The sequence below is a fragment of the Musca autumnalis genome, unplaced genomic scaffold (assembly GCF_047663935.1).
Source record: "Musca autumnalis isolate F117 unplaced genomic scaffold, ASM4766393v1 scaffold_3, whole genome shotgun sequence".
In the NCBI taxonomy this organism is placed as follows: Eukaryota; Metazoa; Arthropoda; class Insecta; order Diptera; family Muscidae; genus Musca; species Musca autumnalis.
Genome location: NW_027411866.1, coordinates 139,769,995 through 139,789,108, shown reverse-complemented (window position 1 = coordinate 139,789,108; position 19,114 = coordinate 139,769,995). Strand labels below are relative to the sequence as shown.

General features: G+C 34.7%; 1 protein-coding gene across 4 annotated transcripts; it reads right to left on the bottom strand.

Moving 5' to 3' along the window:
* Nucleotides 1-1,292: 1,292 nt before the first annotated feature.
* Nucleotides 1,293-17,227, bottom strand: LOC141397809 (uncharacterized). Of its 4 annotated transcripts, none has more exons than XM_073974547.1 (5): nucleotides 16,978-17,227; nucleotides 10,398-10,585; nucleotides 9,993-10,321; nucleotides 1,497-2,689; nucleotides 1,293-1,439 (listed from the first exon to the last, which is right to left on the bottom strand). In XM_073974547.1, exons 2-5 carry the CDS (start codon nucleotides 10,573-10,575, stop codon nucleotides 1,298-1,300), a joined length of 1,842 nt encoding a protein of 613 aa, XP_073830648.1. In that variant the 5' UTR covers nucleotides 10,576-10,585; nucleotides 16,978-17,227; the 3' UTR covers nucleotides 1,293-1,297. The 4 variants fall into 4 exon arrangements, with proteins under 4 accessions (XP_073830648.1, XP_073830646.1, XP_073830649.1 ...); XM_073974545.1 differs by having other exon boundaries at nucleotides 16,943-17,209; XM_073974548.1 differs by having other exon boundaries at nucleotides 10,398-10,517; nucleotides 16,978-17,209.
* Between the last annotated feature and the right edge of the window lie 1,887 nt (nucleotides 17,228-19,114).

Here is a 19,114-nt window from a genome sequence, read left to right as displayed (position 1 = left end):
GAGTACCACGAACGAAGTCTAAATACCAAATTTCAGCCATTTCGGTGGAATATTGAGGCCACAACGTTCAAAATACCGAAAATCGGGAGGTACCGTTCTATGGGGGCTATATGAAGGTATAGACCGACACCGACAAAGTTCTGGGGGAAAGTTTTATATCACCAACGTAGACTAGGTACCAAATTTCAGCCATTTCGGTGTGATAATGAAGCTAAAACCTTCAAAATACCGAAAATCGGGAGGTACCGTTCTATGGGGGCTATATGAAGGTGTGAACCGATACCGACAAAATTCTGGGGAAAGTTTTATACCCATAAAGAAGACTACGTACCAAATTTCAGTCATTTTGGTAGGATAATGAAGCTAAAACCTTCAAAATACCGAAAATCGGGAGGTACCGTTATATGGGGGCTATATGAAGGTGTGGACCGATACCGACAAAATTCTGGGGGAAAGTTTTGTACCCCTAAAGAAGACTACGTACCAAATTTCAGCTATTTTGGTAGGATAACGAAGCTAAAACCTTCAAAATACCGAAAATCGGGAGGTACCGTTCTATGGGTGCTATATGAAGGTGTGGACCGATACCGACAAAATTCTGGGGGAAAGTTTTATACCCCTAGAGAAGACTACGTACCAAATTTCAGCCATTTTGGTAGGATAATGAAGCTAAAACCTTAAAACTACCGAAAATCGGGAGGTACCGTTCTATGGGGGCTATACCAAAACGTGGACCGATATATCCCATTTTCAATACCAACCATCCTGCAAGTAATAAATACTTCTGTACCAAATCTTGACTCTCTATCTTTAAAATTGCGAGCTGCATCTTGATTTCAACCGACAGACAGACGGATGGACATGGTCAAATCGACATAGAATTTTATGCTGATCAATAATATATATACTTTATAGGGTCTCCGACGAATATTTCGATGTGTTACAAACGGAATGACAAATTTAATTATACCCTCCATATTATGGTGGAGGGTATAAAAAGGTTATCGTTAACATTGTAGAAAATATAAATTTTAAATGTACCGTTATTCCGATTTGACTAACTTTTTCTAATTATTACATATGCCGTTCAGTACAGTCAACACTCTAGTTCAACACTGTACTAGTGTTTCATCGGTTCCTTCGGTATTTTTTCCCACTGTGCAACGTTAGCATGTTTTTCTATTCTGCTGTTGCCAAGTTAACGTCTGTACGATACATAGGGTGTCTTTTATTTTGTAAAATATAAACCTTACCTTATTCTATGATTTGCATTTAAATAAAATATTGCCGGATTTCATCAATCATTTTTGTACAAAAATAGTTTATTGTGGAATTCTTGAAATTTACAACATAACTCCAATGATTTGATCCATTCGTTGCTATCATAATGTGAATATTTGACAAAGTTTTCAGTTACAGTTCTTGCATGTTTAAGGTATCTGTAAAAAAAAAATAAATTCAAAACAATGTCCACGACTTGAAAATAATATTCTTACCTTAAAGTTTTTGAAAATGTTTCGGTTTCTTCCAAAATCGTCTGGTGATGACTTTGTAGTAAATTAAATAAAATGTTGAGGGACTCAAAAACCTTAACTAAAGTTGCAAATATTTGAGGTAGTGAGTTTTGTAATTTCTCCAAAGTTTTTCTTCTCTTGGAATGCAGTTCACGTTGGGCTAATTGCGTTGAACGTATGGCAATGGCTTGTTCATAATTAACTAATGTTTTTTTAACATTTTCCAAAATTGTTTTGATTAAAAGCATAAGCTCAGATTCTTTGTGCGGTCGTCGGAATATTAAAGTTTTCTTATCTATCGGCTTAAATATCACCTGAAGTGATAAGTCTTCTTTATTTTCCATAATATTATTTTTGAATTGACATAACTTCTTATGAATATCTTCCAGCAGATGTCTGTTTATACAATTTAAATGCAATTTACTTTCATATTCAACTAAGGTGCAACAATTTAATGGTTCCAACAAATTCAGAAATATGTGTAACACCACAGAAGCCAATTGGGCATTATTTAGAGCACTTAGTTCCACTTCACCATGACTAACTTTATCACGTAAACGGCATCCATTGGGACTTAAAAATATGTCGTACATAATATGAAAACTACCTTCAAATTGTGGATATATATTAAAATCCAATAACTGGTTTAATTGACTATCACTTTCCGTATGGGACGTCTTATTTGCAATATAAGTTTCAAATATGGTATCCATTGTGATGTAGTACTCATCTAATTTAGCACTTATATCCACATTATTTATGTGTCCGTAATGCATCCTTAGTAGGAGTTCAATTTGTGGTAGTACTAATATTATGAAATTTATGTAGAGACCTTCATTATAATAGGTGCACAATTTTAACCAATATCCAATATAATCCTTGGCGAATTCATTATCAATATTTTGTATCTTATCTTCATAGAATTTTATATTGGTTAATTTAATTTTAAATTTGTCATCAAAAGGATGTAATGGTTTTTCAAAATCCATCACTAAAGGCCGTTCTTTAATTAAATAATTCATTTCCTCTATTTTATATCCCATGGTATGAACAAGTGTCAGCAGAACCGCTTCATAGTAAATGGGAATTTCATAAGGTTTTGGAAAGCCATGCCACACTACATTACGTATATTTATTGAATTTGGTGATCCCATTAATAATTTCAGAAGTGCGACCTATAAAGAAAAAAATAAAATTAATACAGATTCTGGCAATGCCAGGGACGTTTCTTAGGCTCAATCGGAAGAGAGATATTGAGAAAACTTAACACTTGCAGCGCCTATTTTTATACCCTCCACCATAAGATTCGGGGTAATATATTAAGTTTGTCATTCCGTTTGTAACTACTCGAAATAATAATTTTACACCCTGCAAACTATATATATTTTTGATCAGCGTGCAATTCTATATTGTAACGACAGGTTTTCCCCTTGTGCTCGAGTAAGCTCGCGGGGCCAAGGTTCGTACAGAAATTTATATTGTATAGAGACAGAAAGCGAGAGGCAGGTGTGATTTTGTTTGAATATTTCACGTTCTTTTATTGACTAAGATAAGAGGTTCATATGCTAGAGATTATGATGATAATACTTTTGGGTAAACGACTAGTATCTATATGAGTATGATGTCCGTCCGTAACAACCGTGGTATCTTCGCTCAGTTTGGGAGTGCTCCTCCGAGATTAGGATAAGTACTAGGGCTGGGTGACAGGATACGGGTCCGTGGGCTTGTGAGACCTGGATAAGTACTCTTAGCTACGTGGGAGAGACCTGGATAAGTACTCTTGACTACGTGGGGGAGACCTGGATAAGTACTCTTAACTACGTGGGAGAGACCTGGATAAGTACTCTTAACAACGTGGGAGAGACCTGGATAAGTACTCTTAACTACGTGGGAGAGACCTGGCGAAAGGATTGATACTGCAAAGATACTACTATTAGCTACGACTACTGCAAGAGACCTTAGTAAGTACTCAAGCAAGGATATTAGGGAATACTACTGCAAGAGACCTTAGTAAGTACTCAAGCAAGGATACTAGGAAATACTACTGCAAGAGACCTTAGTAAGTACTCAAGCAAGGATACTACGGAATACTACTGCAAGAGACCTTAGTAAGTACTCAAGCAAAGATACTAGGGAATTCTACTGCAAGAGACCTTAGTAAGTACTCAAGCAAGGATACTAGGGAATTCTACTGCAAGAGACCTTAGTAAGTACTCAAGCAAGGATACTAAGAAATACTACTGCAAGAGACCTTAGTAAGTACTCAAGCAAGGATGCTACGGAATACTACTGCAAGAGACCTTAGTAAGTACTCAAGCAAGGATACTAGGGAATACTACTGCGAGAGACCTTAGTAAGTACTCAAGCAAGGATACTAGGGAATACTACTGCAAGAGACCTTAGTAAGTACTCAAGCAAGGATACCAGGGAATACTAATGCAAGAGACCTTAGTAAGTACTCAAGCAAGGATACTAGGGAATACTACTGCAAGAGACCTTAGTAAGTGCTCAAGCAAGGATACTACGGAATACTACTGCAAGAGACGTTAGTAAGTACTCAAGCAAGGATACTAGGGAATTCTACTGCAAGAGACCTTAGTAAGCACTCAAGCAAGGATACTAGGGAATTCTACTGCAAGAGACCTTAGTAAGTACTCAAGCAAGGATACTAGGGAATTCTACTGCCAGAGACCTTATTAAGTACTCAAGCAAGGATACGGGAGAATTTGAGGATCGGGAGAAAATCGAAGGATATTTTTAGGATCGAAGGATATCCCAAGGATGGAAGGATATCCCAAGGATCGAAGGATATTCCAAGGATACTTCGGAGTCTTCAGGATACCCCAAGGATCAAGGATTACCCAAAGGATATTTCTAGGATAGAAGGATCGTCCCCCTTTTATATGCTCGTAGACCACGTGTTTCCCATAGGAATAACGGGACCTTCTTTTGATCTAATTTGGCGCTCTGTCTCTCTCTCAGCAACTTCCTTTATGGGAGTTGTTGTTTATCTCAACCTAATGGCTGAATTAAACTCACGTGAGGCTAACGGGATATTGAAAGAGACTGATGGGTTTCGTTTAAAAATTAAAATAAATTCCTTTATTCATTGGAAACATAACCAAAACAAAATTCAAATAAGCAAGGGTGGTGGCAAAATTGAGGGGTCCGATTTTTGCCGTTACAATATCAATTTAGCCATGTCCTTCCCTCTGTCCGTCAGTGGAATCACTCTAGCGTCCGAATGGATTGAAGTAGGTGGATGAAATTTTGGTAAAATCTATTATAAGTACCATGGCACAATTACCCAGGTAGTGGCATCGTAAAATTTTGAATATGTTATGTCAAAACTTTCTTTATGTTGTTGGGGAACTTACAACAAAAATAATTTTTTTATTAAGGGATTTGACTTTTCATATTCGATCATCTGGTGTGATACCACTACCTGGTAGTTCTGCCGTTTTAACCATTTTTTAAGATATTTGTCTCATTTTACCACCGAATTGGTTGTAATTTGGTATTTTGTGTCTCCAGAGGCTAAAAAACATTTCTACCAAAGTTTGTTTATATATGTCCACGTTTTGTTATAGCCCCCATATAAGGCCCCACATAAAGTACGCGTCCCTTTAGGACATTTTGAATGTATTAGATCCATTTGACGACAGAATCGGTTGTAACTTTGTATTTTGTATCTCCAGAGGCTAAGAAACATTGCTACTATAATATGTTTATATAGGTCCACGTTTTGATATAGTCCCCATAGGACGATATCTCCCGATTTTCGGTATTTTGGAAGTTTTAGCCTCATTATCACACCGAAATGTCTGCAATTTAGTATTTTGCATTCGTTGGAGGTACAAAACTTTCCCCCAGAAATTTGTAGGTATAGGTCCACACCTTCATATAGCCCCCATAGAACGGTACCTCCCGATTTTCGATATTTTGAAGGTTGTGGACACATTAATCCACCGAAATGGCTGAAATTTTGGTATTTGGTCTTCATTTGGGATCTTAAACACTCCATATGAAATTTGTTGGTGTAGGTTTACTCCTTTATATAGGCCCCATAAAACGGTACCTCCCAGTTTTCGGTATTTTGAAGGTTGTGGCCTCAATTTTCCTCAGAAATGGCTGATATTTTATATTTAGTCTTCGTTGGGATATACAACCTTGCAGCTGAAATTTGTCGGTATAGGTCTTCATATAGCCCCCATCACCGACGTAGCCAGGGGGGGGCCCGGCCCCCCCGAAATGACTTTCGTTCCAATGGGATATTAGCTTATGTTACACATTTTCAAGATATGTAAAGTATTTGGTGGAAGTATTACAGAGAATTATTTAACTACATTCGTATACATATTGACCAACATATTTGATAGTATAAAAATAATGAACACGTTAGGCTTTTTGAGCAATTTTCTGCATAGTTGTTGTTAAGTTTTAAGGTGTTGTTTAATCGCAATTTTAGGCTGACTGTAAGTAAATGAGTTCAGGACAAGACGTTTATTTGTATATATTGAACGTTTGTGGCATATTACGTTCAATACTTTTTCTTATAAACAACACTTAGAAAAAACATTCGATGGTTTGTTTTTAAAATTTTTGATAAGAGCAATTCAACAATAAAAGATAAAATTGTTGCTTAAACTTTGTGGTTTTAAATTTGTGTATATAGTCTCTAACACCTTTTTGTAATGAACTATTTTGAACATCATAACAATTACAAATTCTTTATTATGTTTAAAATTTGGAAAAAAAACTATATCAACCCTTTTTTGTGATATAATTTCTGTTCGACCGAAGTGTCGTCCGTTGAGATTATTTGAAACTGGTCTCTTGCTACAAATTAGTAAATGTTTATTGTACAAAAAAGGATTATCCTGTCGCACTTTTATGTTTTGTTAGACCTTTCGAATGTTAATAAAATCAAGATTATTGAGATTGAGGTCAATGTTTATATTTTATTTATTGCATATTACTTCCAATATTTCGAAATTACATTGAATTTCATCTTCAGGTTTTTTTTCTGTCGATTGCTCTTTGAATTGTATTTTGGGAAGTACTTTCATTGGATGCACATTTCTAGAAATGTTCCTTTTTCCTTCTTCGACAAAGGACTTTGTGACGACAAACGAAATAAAAAAAATTGATCGGAAACATATTCTTCTTCGTCAAAATCTCAAGAAGTATCAGTGGACTTTGCGGACAGGAATATACCCTGAGCCTGTGTGAACTGCAACTTTCATCTATGGACAGATGGAATATCGGCTATACAACCAAAATCCTTTAACCCAAAGATATCTATTAGGAGATTTGAAGAATTGTGTATACATTTTCGGACGTATGAACTTGCCAACAAAATATGGATATATAGTTCATTTTGGAAGTAGATTTCATTGTGGGACTCATTCCTTTTAATAGATATTGCGCCCACCAGTCATTTCAGTTCGTCACAGTATAATTTTCAGTTTTTAGGAAATATGGACTTGCCCATGAAAAACATAATACCGCTCTAAACACAAGGAATACCTTTAGTAAAAATGTATAAGGATCCTCGAACAGTCCTTAAACTGCATTAAACAATTATTTTGAAGGTTTGTGAGGGATGTACCTAGTATGGTCCATTTCCGAGCTAAAATTGAGTTTGGACAAAATATTACTAAATCCAAAGTTTGGACCAAATCTGTTGCTCGGCTCAAGAAAAATCGTAAATATCACTTTAGCTAAAACTCTTGAAATTTGGGGGGAATACCAGAAGGAGTAGACCGAAAATCATCATCTTCGGACTTTATATAAGGCTCGCAGAAATATTGCGATTAACAAAGTTTGGTGTTCTTTACAGCTTTCGGGCCATTCTCTCTTGCCCCTGAAAAACCTTCTACTGTAGTAATAGGAGAACCGAGAACACTTGTTGCAAAAAAGCAAAGCGTTTCCAGAGAGGTATTTGTATTTATTAATTTGTTTCATATTTTTATTTATAACTAAATTATTACCAAAAAAGAAGTGAAACCATGACTACTGAGGTCTTTATCTTACACAGGTACATATATTTACTAATTATCCAGAGAGGCCTTAAACTGCACTTCTCTGAAAATTTTTAAATCTCTGTGGAAGGTTACCGAAGGAGTGGATCGATAAAGTCCATCTTCGAATTTGATCAAAATTTGGACAAAATATCACGAATGCTAAATTTTGGACCGAATCGGTTGATCTTTCGAGAAATATCGTGTTCTCCGGGCAGCCAACCATAGCTGAGTTAAACCCAAGTTTGCTGAAACAGATTTCTTCCAAACACACTTTGGCCCTAAAACCATTATTTCGATAAGGCACATTTTGACTAAAGTCTGAGAGTATAAAAAATGTAGATTGGGGAAAATTGTGTTTATGGATTTTTGCTAAAAGAATGTATACTTGTATAGACCATGGATTGGGCACCAGCGAGTTTTCCTAGTTCCTGATCAATTTATGAGAAGATCCACGATAGGAAAGCAGATTTTTTTTAAATTCACTTTGGCAGTTTTGTTGAGATGTGTGTTTTACTTACTATTTGTAGGTAAGTCAAATTTAATCTCATATTTGTTATTTTCGAATTTAAAAGCAAAAAGTTTAATGTGGGGTGTAGTTAAAATTGATTACTTTAGGGGATGGCAGAGAAGACTAGTTTCGCCACTTGGACTCATCAGTTCTCTTAGTTCTTTGCATTGAAACAAAGAACGAATTCATCAGTCACATTTATTCTTGAGCTCGAGTCGTCATAAAATTGGGGAAGGGTTCTTTGTTTAATACAAAGAACTAAGAGAACTGATGAGTCCAAGTGGCGTTGGACGAAACTAGTCTTCTCTGCCATCCCCTAAAGTAATAACTTTTAACTATATCCCACTTTAAACTTGTTGTTTTTAAATTTGAAAGCAACAAATATGAGATTAAGCATGACTTACCTACAAATAGCAAGGAAACCAGAATTTCTATTAGAGAAGTCCGACGATTGGACGCCAAAATTAGTCTATTGGCAGATGCAGGATTGGGCGACAGATGTTGTCATTTACATACCTGAGATTGGGTGCTAGAATTTCATCATGGATAGACTCACTATTGCTCAGCCTCACCACTATCGGCCTTCATAAATTCTTTGTGATGAGATCCACGATTGGACACCAAAATACCTTTAGAGAAATAACTACAATTGGTTTCTTTATGACAATAACAACGATTGGACACCTGAATTTCGGTAATTGAAAATTTGGACATATTCTGGCACAGCAACGTGAAAAAATACCGAAAAAGACACATGTCTCGGCGTTATTTGCTTTATTTATATAAATCTTAAATTCTACCTGTAAATATAAAAATACTAGTGGATAACGCCATGATATCCAAACGTTCCCTCTGCATAAATCAATTCTCCACTAATCACATTTTCCTTCCATAAATTACTCAATAAAATTGGAGTGGAAATTGAAGCCGTGATTTTGAACTTTTGTCAAGTAGGAAACAAAGTAAAGGTCCTCAACATTACATGTAAAGTAAAAAGTTAGATGTTAAGATATTTCTAAGGGTTTCCGATTATATACCCCTTTTTTGGTCTTACCGAAGTGATATCACTGAATTGCATAACATTCACTGTAGTTGTGAGTTATTTTATAAATGATACACCCAAAAATATATGCGATTTTTAATTTATCCATTGTTTTGAACAGATAGTAACTCTGTCAAAAAAGTTCTGAAATCAAGGAGAAATTGGCCAAGAAGTCTTACGTCATTTTAATCAAGAAATATTAATAAAATGTAAGGTTTACATCATTGCTATATATGAAAATTTCGCTAACATGAACTTTCAAAATTTTGGTCAGGTGGGACCACCGAGTATTTTGAATTTTGTAGCCTCAAAAATGTCCCTCAGAAATTTGTCGGTATACGTTCACGTTTTGTTGTACCCCCCCATAGGTCTATGTGTTTGTAACTATTGTTCCATGTTTTGGAAAGAACAATGTCGCCCCATATGAGCTGTTCTGGAGGGAGTATTATCAGTTGAGATATATGTACTACTCCTGCAATAAAAAGAAGAGTTTAGTACTTTCATAAACGAAATTAGTCTATTCACTTTAATACAGTTCGTGGTGTAGGGTATGAAAAGTTAACTTAGCTCTTTTCTTACTTGTTTCCATTCACAAGCCATAAAAAATAAGGAAAAAATTAAGCTACATTGTTATGGAGTTAAGACTTGAACGTTAGTCCTACTTTAGATGCAAGATAGATCCAATACAGGCTATATCACAAAAAATGTTTATTTTCGATTTTGTACAATGATTAGTTAGGAGATAACAGATGCATAAATGCAAGAAAATTTGTCTAGAACCTCAGAAGGTGATGTGCATCCTAAACCCTTTCATACTGTCTGCCCTCCTTTGATTTATTAAAAAAAAACATCTAGAAATCCTTTTTGATGCTTATTTTATGTTTATTTGTTTAAATACTTACTATTTCTGTTCCATAAACCTTCCGTATTTCTTCGGTACATATAAGATCTCTTAGCAAATGTGGTGCCTGTTTTCCATTTGTTTCGGTGAAATATACATTGGAAAGGGCATTTTCCAATAACGATGTAAGCAATAATATGTTTTCTACAGTACTGCATATCTCCTTACTTTTTGACAGCCTTATTAAATCCATACAAAGATTAGAGTTTATGCCCATCCACTTTATGTTGAACGATGTAGAATTTTGATGTAAAGTCGGCGTGTTTTGAAAAATTGTTATAATCGAGGCATAACATCGTCTATAGTCTTTATATTTGAATGACTCTAAGTCTGTAAAAAGTTTCAATATTAGATTTAAATTCTTCTTTTACAATTACAATGAGTTACTTGACTTGTATAAACTTACAATCCAAAATTTCATTAGCATCTTTGTGTTCCGGAAAGGCGCATTTAATCATTTCTCCAATCACGAAGGCACCATTGTGATGAAAATACTTTGAAGTTGTTTCACACGCTTCCTTTGAGTCTTTATAAAAATATTGAATTCTTTCATTCAGTAGACTTTTATTTGTTAATGGAAACATCGTGTGGTTGCTAAGTTTTGTTGGGTAGTAAAGATGATAAAATTTAAAGAAAAAACATAGTAAAATTTATAATAAATAACCGACCAATGGTGATGAAAAAATAAATTAGCAAAAACTAATCACAAAGTTTTTGCCAATTCGGTTGATTAATGTGGCTAAAAACACCGAAAATCAGGCGGTACCGTTTTATGTCGGTTATATCAAACGTAGACCTATGTGACAATGATTATCGGGAACTTTTTTAACCCCAAACAAGTAAGAAAAGTCTATAGTCGGACGGAGCCGACCATGGGATACCCTATACCACTATCCCTGGACAATTGCTCTCCACGGAACTTCTTTTCAATGATTGTGAAAATTTAATTATCAAATATCAGAGATGTAATGTATAATACTTATGACCAAAACTAAAAAGTTATCTAGCATGTTTGTTTTTGGTCCATTTAAGCTTGTTTACAATTTTTAATGGACGGACACACATCGCTAAATTGCTTCATCTCGTCGAGATATGAATTTTGGCATACCAAATAAGGGGTCTAGGACGAATATTTCGTGGTGTTACATAAACTTTTGGAGAGACAATATGTAGCATGGGATAAAAATGTGGTTCTATACACATATATTAGGCAGTAGGCCCGTTATCTAGCAAACACTTTATTGCAATTTACATCAGAGGAAAGGTCAGTAGTTTTTTTTCCATATGTAGGTTACTTTGCGAAATATATATGTCCTCAAGGAATTAAAATATCGATCAAAAATAAAATTTTTATATTTTTCATACAAAAGTAATGGTCCATTTCAGATCATCATTCAAAATTGTAGGCATCTTTTTCGACCTATACTCTTACCCGGTGCAAAACTTCGTGACTATTGATGTATAATTGCGACTTCTAGCGAGTTTATTATTACACTACAAACAAATAACGGAATATATTAGGCTGTAACTCTGTTATCTGATCATGCAGAAATGGACCATCAATTGAAAGGTCAAGCGTTCCACTTTCAAGTATATCTCACTTGTCCGTAATGTCACTTCCAGGAATTAAGGAATTAAATTTTCACAATTTTCACACAAAAGTTTTGGTCCATTCAACCCTCTAAATATTATCCGATCGCCATCTCAAATTGCAAGCTTCTACTTTGTGATATACTCTTACCTTATTTAAAATTACGCGTTGATCGGACTATTATTGAGACCTACAGAGCCGCTAGAAAATTGGATAAATATTATGTTTTTGGTCAATTTCACCCGCTAAATATTTCACGATCATCACCAATAACAATAGGGATCTATTCTGATCTGAACCCGACCTCTATACAAAATTTCGTGACGATCGGTCCATAATTGCGGCCTGGAGCGTGTTTACAATTTATAATGGACGGACGGACGGACAGACACACATCTCAAAATCGCTTTATCTAGTCGAGATATGAAGATTGGTATACCACATTGGGGGTCTCCGACGAATATTTCGCGGTGTTACATGAATTTTTACCAAAACAAACTTATAATACCCTTTTCCACATTGTGGTATAGGGTATAAAAAAACAGGAAAGTAAAATTGGGGTTCAAGTTTCTACCATTTCTACAGTTTTTGATATATTTGAGTTAAGTTTACTTGGAATACTTGCACTTTAGGTATGAGGTGTTTTTGGCAACTTCACTGAAAAGAATGCGATTAATATTTTTCTTAAAACACAATCCCTCGTGTGAATTATAAAAGGGGTCTTTTTGGTCCCTTTTTCCACAAATCTTTAAAATCTCCTATAATCTGTGATCGTATCGGATCAAAAATTTTACTATAGGTCCTTGAATACATCATTGACCTTGAAAAAACTCAACAAGTTCGAACATCAATTATTAAAGAACGCACACTTCATGTGTAAATTAATACAATTTTATTTTCGATTTTTGGCCAGGTTTTTTGGATTTTTTTTTTGGCAACTGTGCATCCCTAAGAAATTGTTCAACCTCATAAAATCGCAATATGAAGACTTAAAGTGCAGAGTTGTATGTCGGGTGTAAGACATTAGGTGTGTACGATAACCCAATAATTTGTACAAATTCGTACAAATTATTGCTGAACGCTGCTCGATAACAAAATTATCCAGCAAAAGAGAGCGAGTTTGGAGAGATTTTTGGAGAGTTTTGTGACTGAGAACTTGCAAATTTTTGCTGGGAAAATTTGTCCCGCAAAAATTTGCAAGTCTGATCAGCTGATTTGAAAACATTTGTTTTGTTTTATTTTTTATTCTTGTTTGGCGAAAACAAAAATAAACATTGAAATATCAAAAAATTATACATCAAAAGCTGAAAAATATAAAAAAAAATCATGGAAAACAAGATCACCAAATTGATGCAAAAACTTTTCTTCTTCTTCTTTTTCAAAACAGTTGATTCCTTGCAAGTTTTTACAAATTGTTGTTCGATAACTTTCTGCAATTTTTCTTGCTTGAGAGAGTAAAATTCACTGAGAGAGGTTGCTGGAATTGACTGAGTAATTTTTGCTGGGAAAGTTATCGTACACACCTATTATTCTTATTCTTTTTCTGCTGTCCATCGACAATATCCTCAGTGACACAATCGATCACAAAAATCAAGGAATTCAATGGACGTTAACGGAGAATATAGAGGACCTGGATTATGCAGATGACATATGTATGTCTTTTGTCCACAAAACTCTGCGATATGCAGTTAAGGTTAATGACTTAGTAGCAGAGTCAGCTAGAGCAGGACTTAAGATAAATATAGGTAAAGCCAAAGGAATAAGCACAAAAGACATAAACTCAACCCCCTTTCTTATTGGGGGCGAACCGACCGAATTCGTGGAGAAATTCTGTTATCTCGGAAGCATAATTGCAATCGAAGGCGGAGCGGCAGCCGACATCGCTAATAGAATTGGTAAAGCTAACGGAACCTTTAATCAACTACGGGCCATCTGGAATTCCTCAATTATATCGAAGAATACAAAAATAAATATATTCAAATCGAACGTTTTATCCGTATTACTTTATAGCATGGTAGAACATGAAAAGGTAGCAGCAATGCACAGCCTACTGAACTGGGCTGTAATGTTAGTGTCAAATTCCATACGACATTTTTTATATTTATTTCTATGTTCGATGTATATTAGGGACATACATTTTTTTGAAGAACAAATTTATTCATCAGAAAAAAACTATTTCCCATAAAAACTTCCTCAAATCAATGGCATGTAACCATAGACAAATTAATGTAGAGACAAAGAATGGCTCTCACCATTTATCTGCGGCGAATTTTAAACAAGAGATGTCGTTTACGTTTATGGTTTGAGTGAAAGCTGCTTGTTTCACTCAAACGAAAACTCCTAAAAATATTTACATTTACGAACTATATGCCTATCAAAAGGAGTGGCATAGTTAATTTCATATGTAAAATACATTTTAAAGTGGCGAAATTTGCAAACAAAGACCCTAATTGGTAGAAAAACAAATAAATTGTTTTCGAAGTTGAGTCATTTGACTAGCCCCAGTCTGGCTTGAGTCAGATGACTAGCCCCAAATCGTTTCATGCGACATCTGGTAGGAAATGAAAAATGAGAGCGTTCGTTGTCTCTACTTAATTTGTCTATGCCATAGACTTCGCCACTTTAAAATGTATTTTACATATGACATTAACTATGCCACTCTTTTTTATAGGCATATACATAGTTCGTAAATGTAAATATTTTTAGGAGTTTTCGTTTGAGTGAAACAAGTAGCTTTCACTCAAACCATAAACATGCGTAAACGACATCTCTTGTTTAAAATTCGCCGCAGATAAATGGTGAGAGCCATTCTTTGTCTCTACATCAGGGATAGGCGATGTGCGCTTACTGAGAGCAAGTGAGCGAAAACTTTAATGTAAAATGCATTGAAATGTATGCTCACTTGCTCTCAGTAAGCGCGCATCGCCTATCCCTGATGTAGAGCAGGAATTAATTTGTCTATGTCTATGCTTTTGCTCCCTCGTTCGTTTTTCTCCAATTCCTTTTGCTCTCCTTTTTCAGTTAGTTCCATCAGTTCATTTAACATCAGTTGTCTCTCGCTCTCTTTTATTATTGAATAAGTAATGTCATAGTGTCATTAGGTTTGTACGATAACCCAAAAAATTTGTACAAATTCGTAAAAATTTTTACTGAATGAGTTTTGTGACTGAGAACTTGCAAATTTTTGATGCAAAAATTTGCAAGTCTGTTCAGCTGACTTTTAATCACCTGTTCAATGTAAACAACTCGAAATGCTAACATTTTTGACCAAGAACATTTCACAATTGCACATTTTTTTAGATTCTAAAGCGCTGTGGATAGGATTAAATCATTTAATAAGTAAACTGCAATTTTAAAATTTATGTTTTAGTTCCGTTTGGTTTAAAATATCAAAAGAAAAAACACAAATTTCATACATTTTCGGAAACAGCTGACTTTCTTGCAAGTTTTTGCAAATTGTTGTTCGATAACTTTCTGGAATTTTTCTTGCCTGAGAGAGTAAAATTCACTGAGAGAGGTTGCTGGAACTGACTGAGTAATTATTGCTGGAAAAGTTATCGTACACACCTATTGTCATTTCGTTTCCCATTTCTTACTAAACTGATTTTTGCCGAATACAAAAAATTTACAAACAGTCAGTAAAAAGCAATTGAATTAATTTTTAAGCCCTGTTCCTTTACGTTCAAGAATCTTACCCTGCGTTTACAAATGACAGGACAGTTGACTTCATGTATTAATTGTCAAAATCCCACAACTTGCCTGTGTGACGTAGGCGTCCCGACAACTGCAAAAACAGTTATAAAATTTTGAATGAAAATCATCGACATCCTTTTGTTTTCCGTTCACATATTTTGTTTTTGTTGATGTTCTTTTGTTTTCAATTATTATCTCACTTATTTTTACAAAAATGCCAAAAATTTGTCTTCCTTACTGTCTGTGAAAAATTGATGGACAGCTGGAAGACAAACGACAAATGTATGTATGTGTTAGTAAATCAGAGTTGTATTTGAAGACAAACTGTCTGGTGTAAATGCCTAGTTAAAGTTTTACAACTTTTTACTCGAAAAGCGTTCCTTTACTTCAGACACAATACAATTCATATGGGAGCAGTTTTCAACTTTTACTACTTTTGCCGGTTTTACCATTTTCAGAAGTAAAGGAACATACCATTAATTTGCAAAACGTGCCGATTGTAAAGGGGAGTACACACTAACAGTCAAAACTGACAGTCAACGTACTTTAAGGACAATTTTCCGGCAAATAACTTTTATTTAGCTAAAAACGTTTGAAATACAATATTTACGGTATTATTTAGAGATTATAAAAGAAATTTTTCAATTAGGCTTTGATATTCACGAAATAGACCTCGATGACTGTCAGTTTTGCTTGTCAATGTGTACTATACTTAAATTTGTTTCAAATAGTCTTTTAATACTTGTGTGTGCTGGACTAAGTGAACGAGTATGAGTGTGTGTATACATATAAATGTTGGTACTAAATTGAACTATGGAACTAACTGAACGACCTAGTTCCTTTTGCGGAACGGAATGGAAAAGATCGAACCGCAAAAGGAACGAGATTGCCCAACTCTACTCACCAAACACTGAATGCAATATAGAGTATGCATTCGTCATGGCACAATTACCAGGTAGATGCAACAGCAAACAACTACAACAAAAACGAGTTCAGTACTGTGAAATGTCAAAATTTTTTTCCAAAAATAAAGCGATTCACACATTTTTTTCAACAAAATTTTGTTAGGCAGTTATTAATAAACACATTATAACAAAAATCCGTCAAAAGTTCAACGTTTTTCTTTTAAATTTTTGTTTTTTTTTTTTTTTAATTTTGTGTGTTTCAATTACAACAAATTTTTGACAGCTCACAGTACATCAGCTGGGCTGATGCGGATACCTGTATGATTGTGCCATGGCATTCGTTCAACCAAAGACATAGAACTGTAAAGATTGGACATAGTGCATAATGCAGTTCAATTTTACTATTAAACCATAGAGGGTGTTTGTGTATAACATACAACTAACAGAACACGACGGCAAAAACAGGTATAACATAATGTTATGTCACCATATTGGAACATAACATTATGTTAGACCTCCAGCGCCATCTGCCGATGTATAGTAGCAATGTAAATGTCCCATCTTGTTATATTTTATGTCTTTGGTTCAACCCTGCTCCAAATAAACACTCCCCAACAACAAAAAGAATAAACAACAAAACAAATACGGGGGGAAGGGGATCGTGCAAGAATAAATACTAATCAGTGCAATAATAAAACTTGACGGGGAAAGAACACTACAGCAGCTTCAAAGTTTATTACATAATTTTCTGTGCTTTCTTACCTGAAGGTATTAAAATAAATTATAATAAGTCTTACTTTATTTTAATTTCCTTGAAGATGAAATGCACATAAATTCAAAATACTATAAATTAAATAAATACGAAAACAAATGCCTCAAGCTCCAAAGAAACACTTGTTTTATTTAATAAATTGGAAAACAAAAGCACTCAATCATTAATTTATTTATAGACGATATAAAAGATGTTAGAGGCGTCTATTAACTTAATACTTGGAATCAAAACAGAAAGACCGATTGGGAATTGTGGGGTATTAGAGATGGAAACACATAGAATGAGTGTAAAAAAGAGCAACGTTTTTGTTTTCTTGTTTAGAAAGAGGAAGTAGAGGAATGCGAAATTTGCGAATAAGGTGGAAGAGGGAATTTTTAATAGCTGTTGCAGAGTTGTATACGTACGCATTTGAGTTTAAATGAGTACTGTATAAAAATTATAACGGATACACAAATTTGAATAAAGTACTGTACTGAAGAGAATAATTTTTGAACTTAATAGTCCGGTCAAAATAGACATTGAAATAGCAAAAATTCCCACAAAGCTGAATTTTGGTGGAGAGCTAGGGTTTGCCATTAGAAGCAACGTCCTAAAAGTCCCCATCGATCCCATGTGTGCAAAAAAATTATTCGGGGTCAAAGATCAAAATTTAAGGGTTTTTAGGTTTTCGGATTTAGTTTTTGAAAACGGTTGATCTAATCAAAAAGTGACTAAAGTAAATATTGTAGACAGAAAAAAAAATTATCTACAAGTTTGATCCTTATAATTTTTTTCTTAGAAGGAACCATTCTTGAGATATAGCTGTTCTAAAAAAACACATGATTTTTATGCACTTATAAGGGAAATATGCACATATTCAGACGAACCGGCTTAAATAAGCGAAGTAATCGGGTCTGTCCCCAAAAAAATATATATTTTCTTCTTTGTGTTTATTTCAGCTTTAGTCCATATTTTGTTGTATTCAAGTATTTGAATAACAACAAAATGTTTTACAGTGGATATGAAATTGATTAGTTGCGGGCGGAGGGTAGGGAATACTATAGTTTCAGTTGTCACCAAACAACTTCATCAGTTCCCTTTTCCGCCGACTCTGTATCGATAAACAGGTCAATAAGCCCATCCAGCAAATTAAACAAAATGAGAAATTTGCTATATGGCCCTAAAACTGATTACCCTACAATTTGAGTCGAACTAAAGAATTTTATATCCACCACTGTTTTTATGTCGTCTTTGCTTTGCAAAGAATACGAACATAGGAGTGTTGCTTCAATAAGCGGGGGTAAAACAACGAGAAAGTTGTTGTTTTTGCATTACGCATTGATCAACAAGGCCGTGCTGATGCCTATTATTGTTGTTGGCGTTTTTTATTGTTGGACTGTTGTTTTACCCCCGCTTATTGAAGCAACACTCCTATGTTCGTATTCTTTTCAAAGCAAAGACGACTTAAAAACAGTGGTGGATATAAAATTCTTTAGTTCGACTCAAATTGTAGGGTAATCAGTTTTAGGGCCATATAGCAAATTTCTCATTTTGTTTAATTTGCTGGATGGGCCTTTAAAGGCCTGCGTACATAAGCTGCCTCGCCTGGTTGCCTTGCTTTCCTACTTCATTTCTAACATAATAAAAATAAAAGAATAAAGAAGGCCGAGCAAATTTCAGACTGGGTTGCCCTTTTCTTTTTTATTCTTTTATCAGAAGCAAGCAAGGTAAGCAGGCGAGGCAGCTTATGTACGCAGGCCTTAAGGCCTCGACACATAAGAAGCATGGCATTCTTGCTTAAGTCACATCTGGTAAATGACTAAAGACCAAGTTCGACCTAATTTAAATGTGATTTTGAAATCTTTTTATTAGGCCAAACTTGTTCTTTAGTCTTTTTTCAGATATGACTTCAGCAAGAATGCCATGCTTCTTATGTGTCGAGGCCTTATGGTTACTTTACACGATATGTTTTTCACATATGGGTTGTCGCTTTTTTATATACAAAATGTATAGGTAAAATAACATATCATGTAAAGTACCCATTAATTGTTTCATTTTACATCAATACACGCAGAAAAATATATGTTAGAAAACTGTTTGGATCCAAACAAATAGTATATGTTTGCAACATATCTCAATTTTATTTGTTTGGGTACCAACATATTTTTTGTGGATGGAAGGAG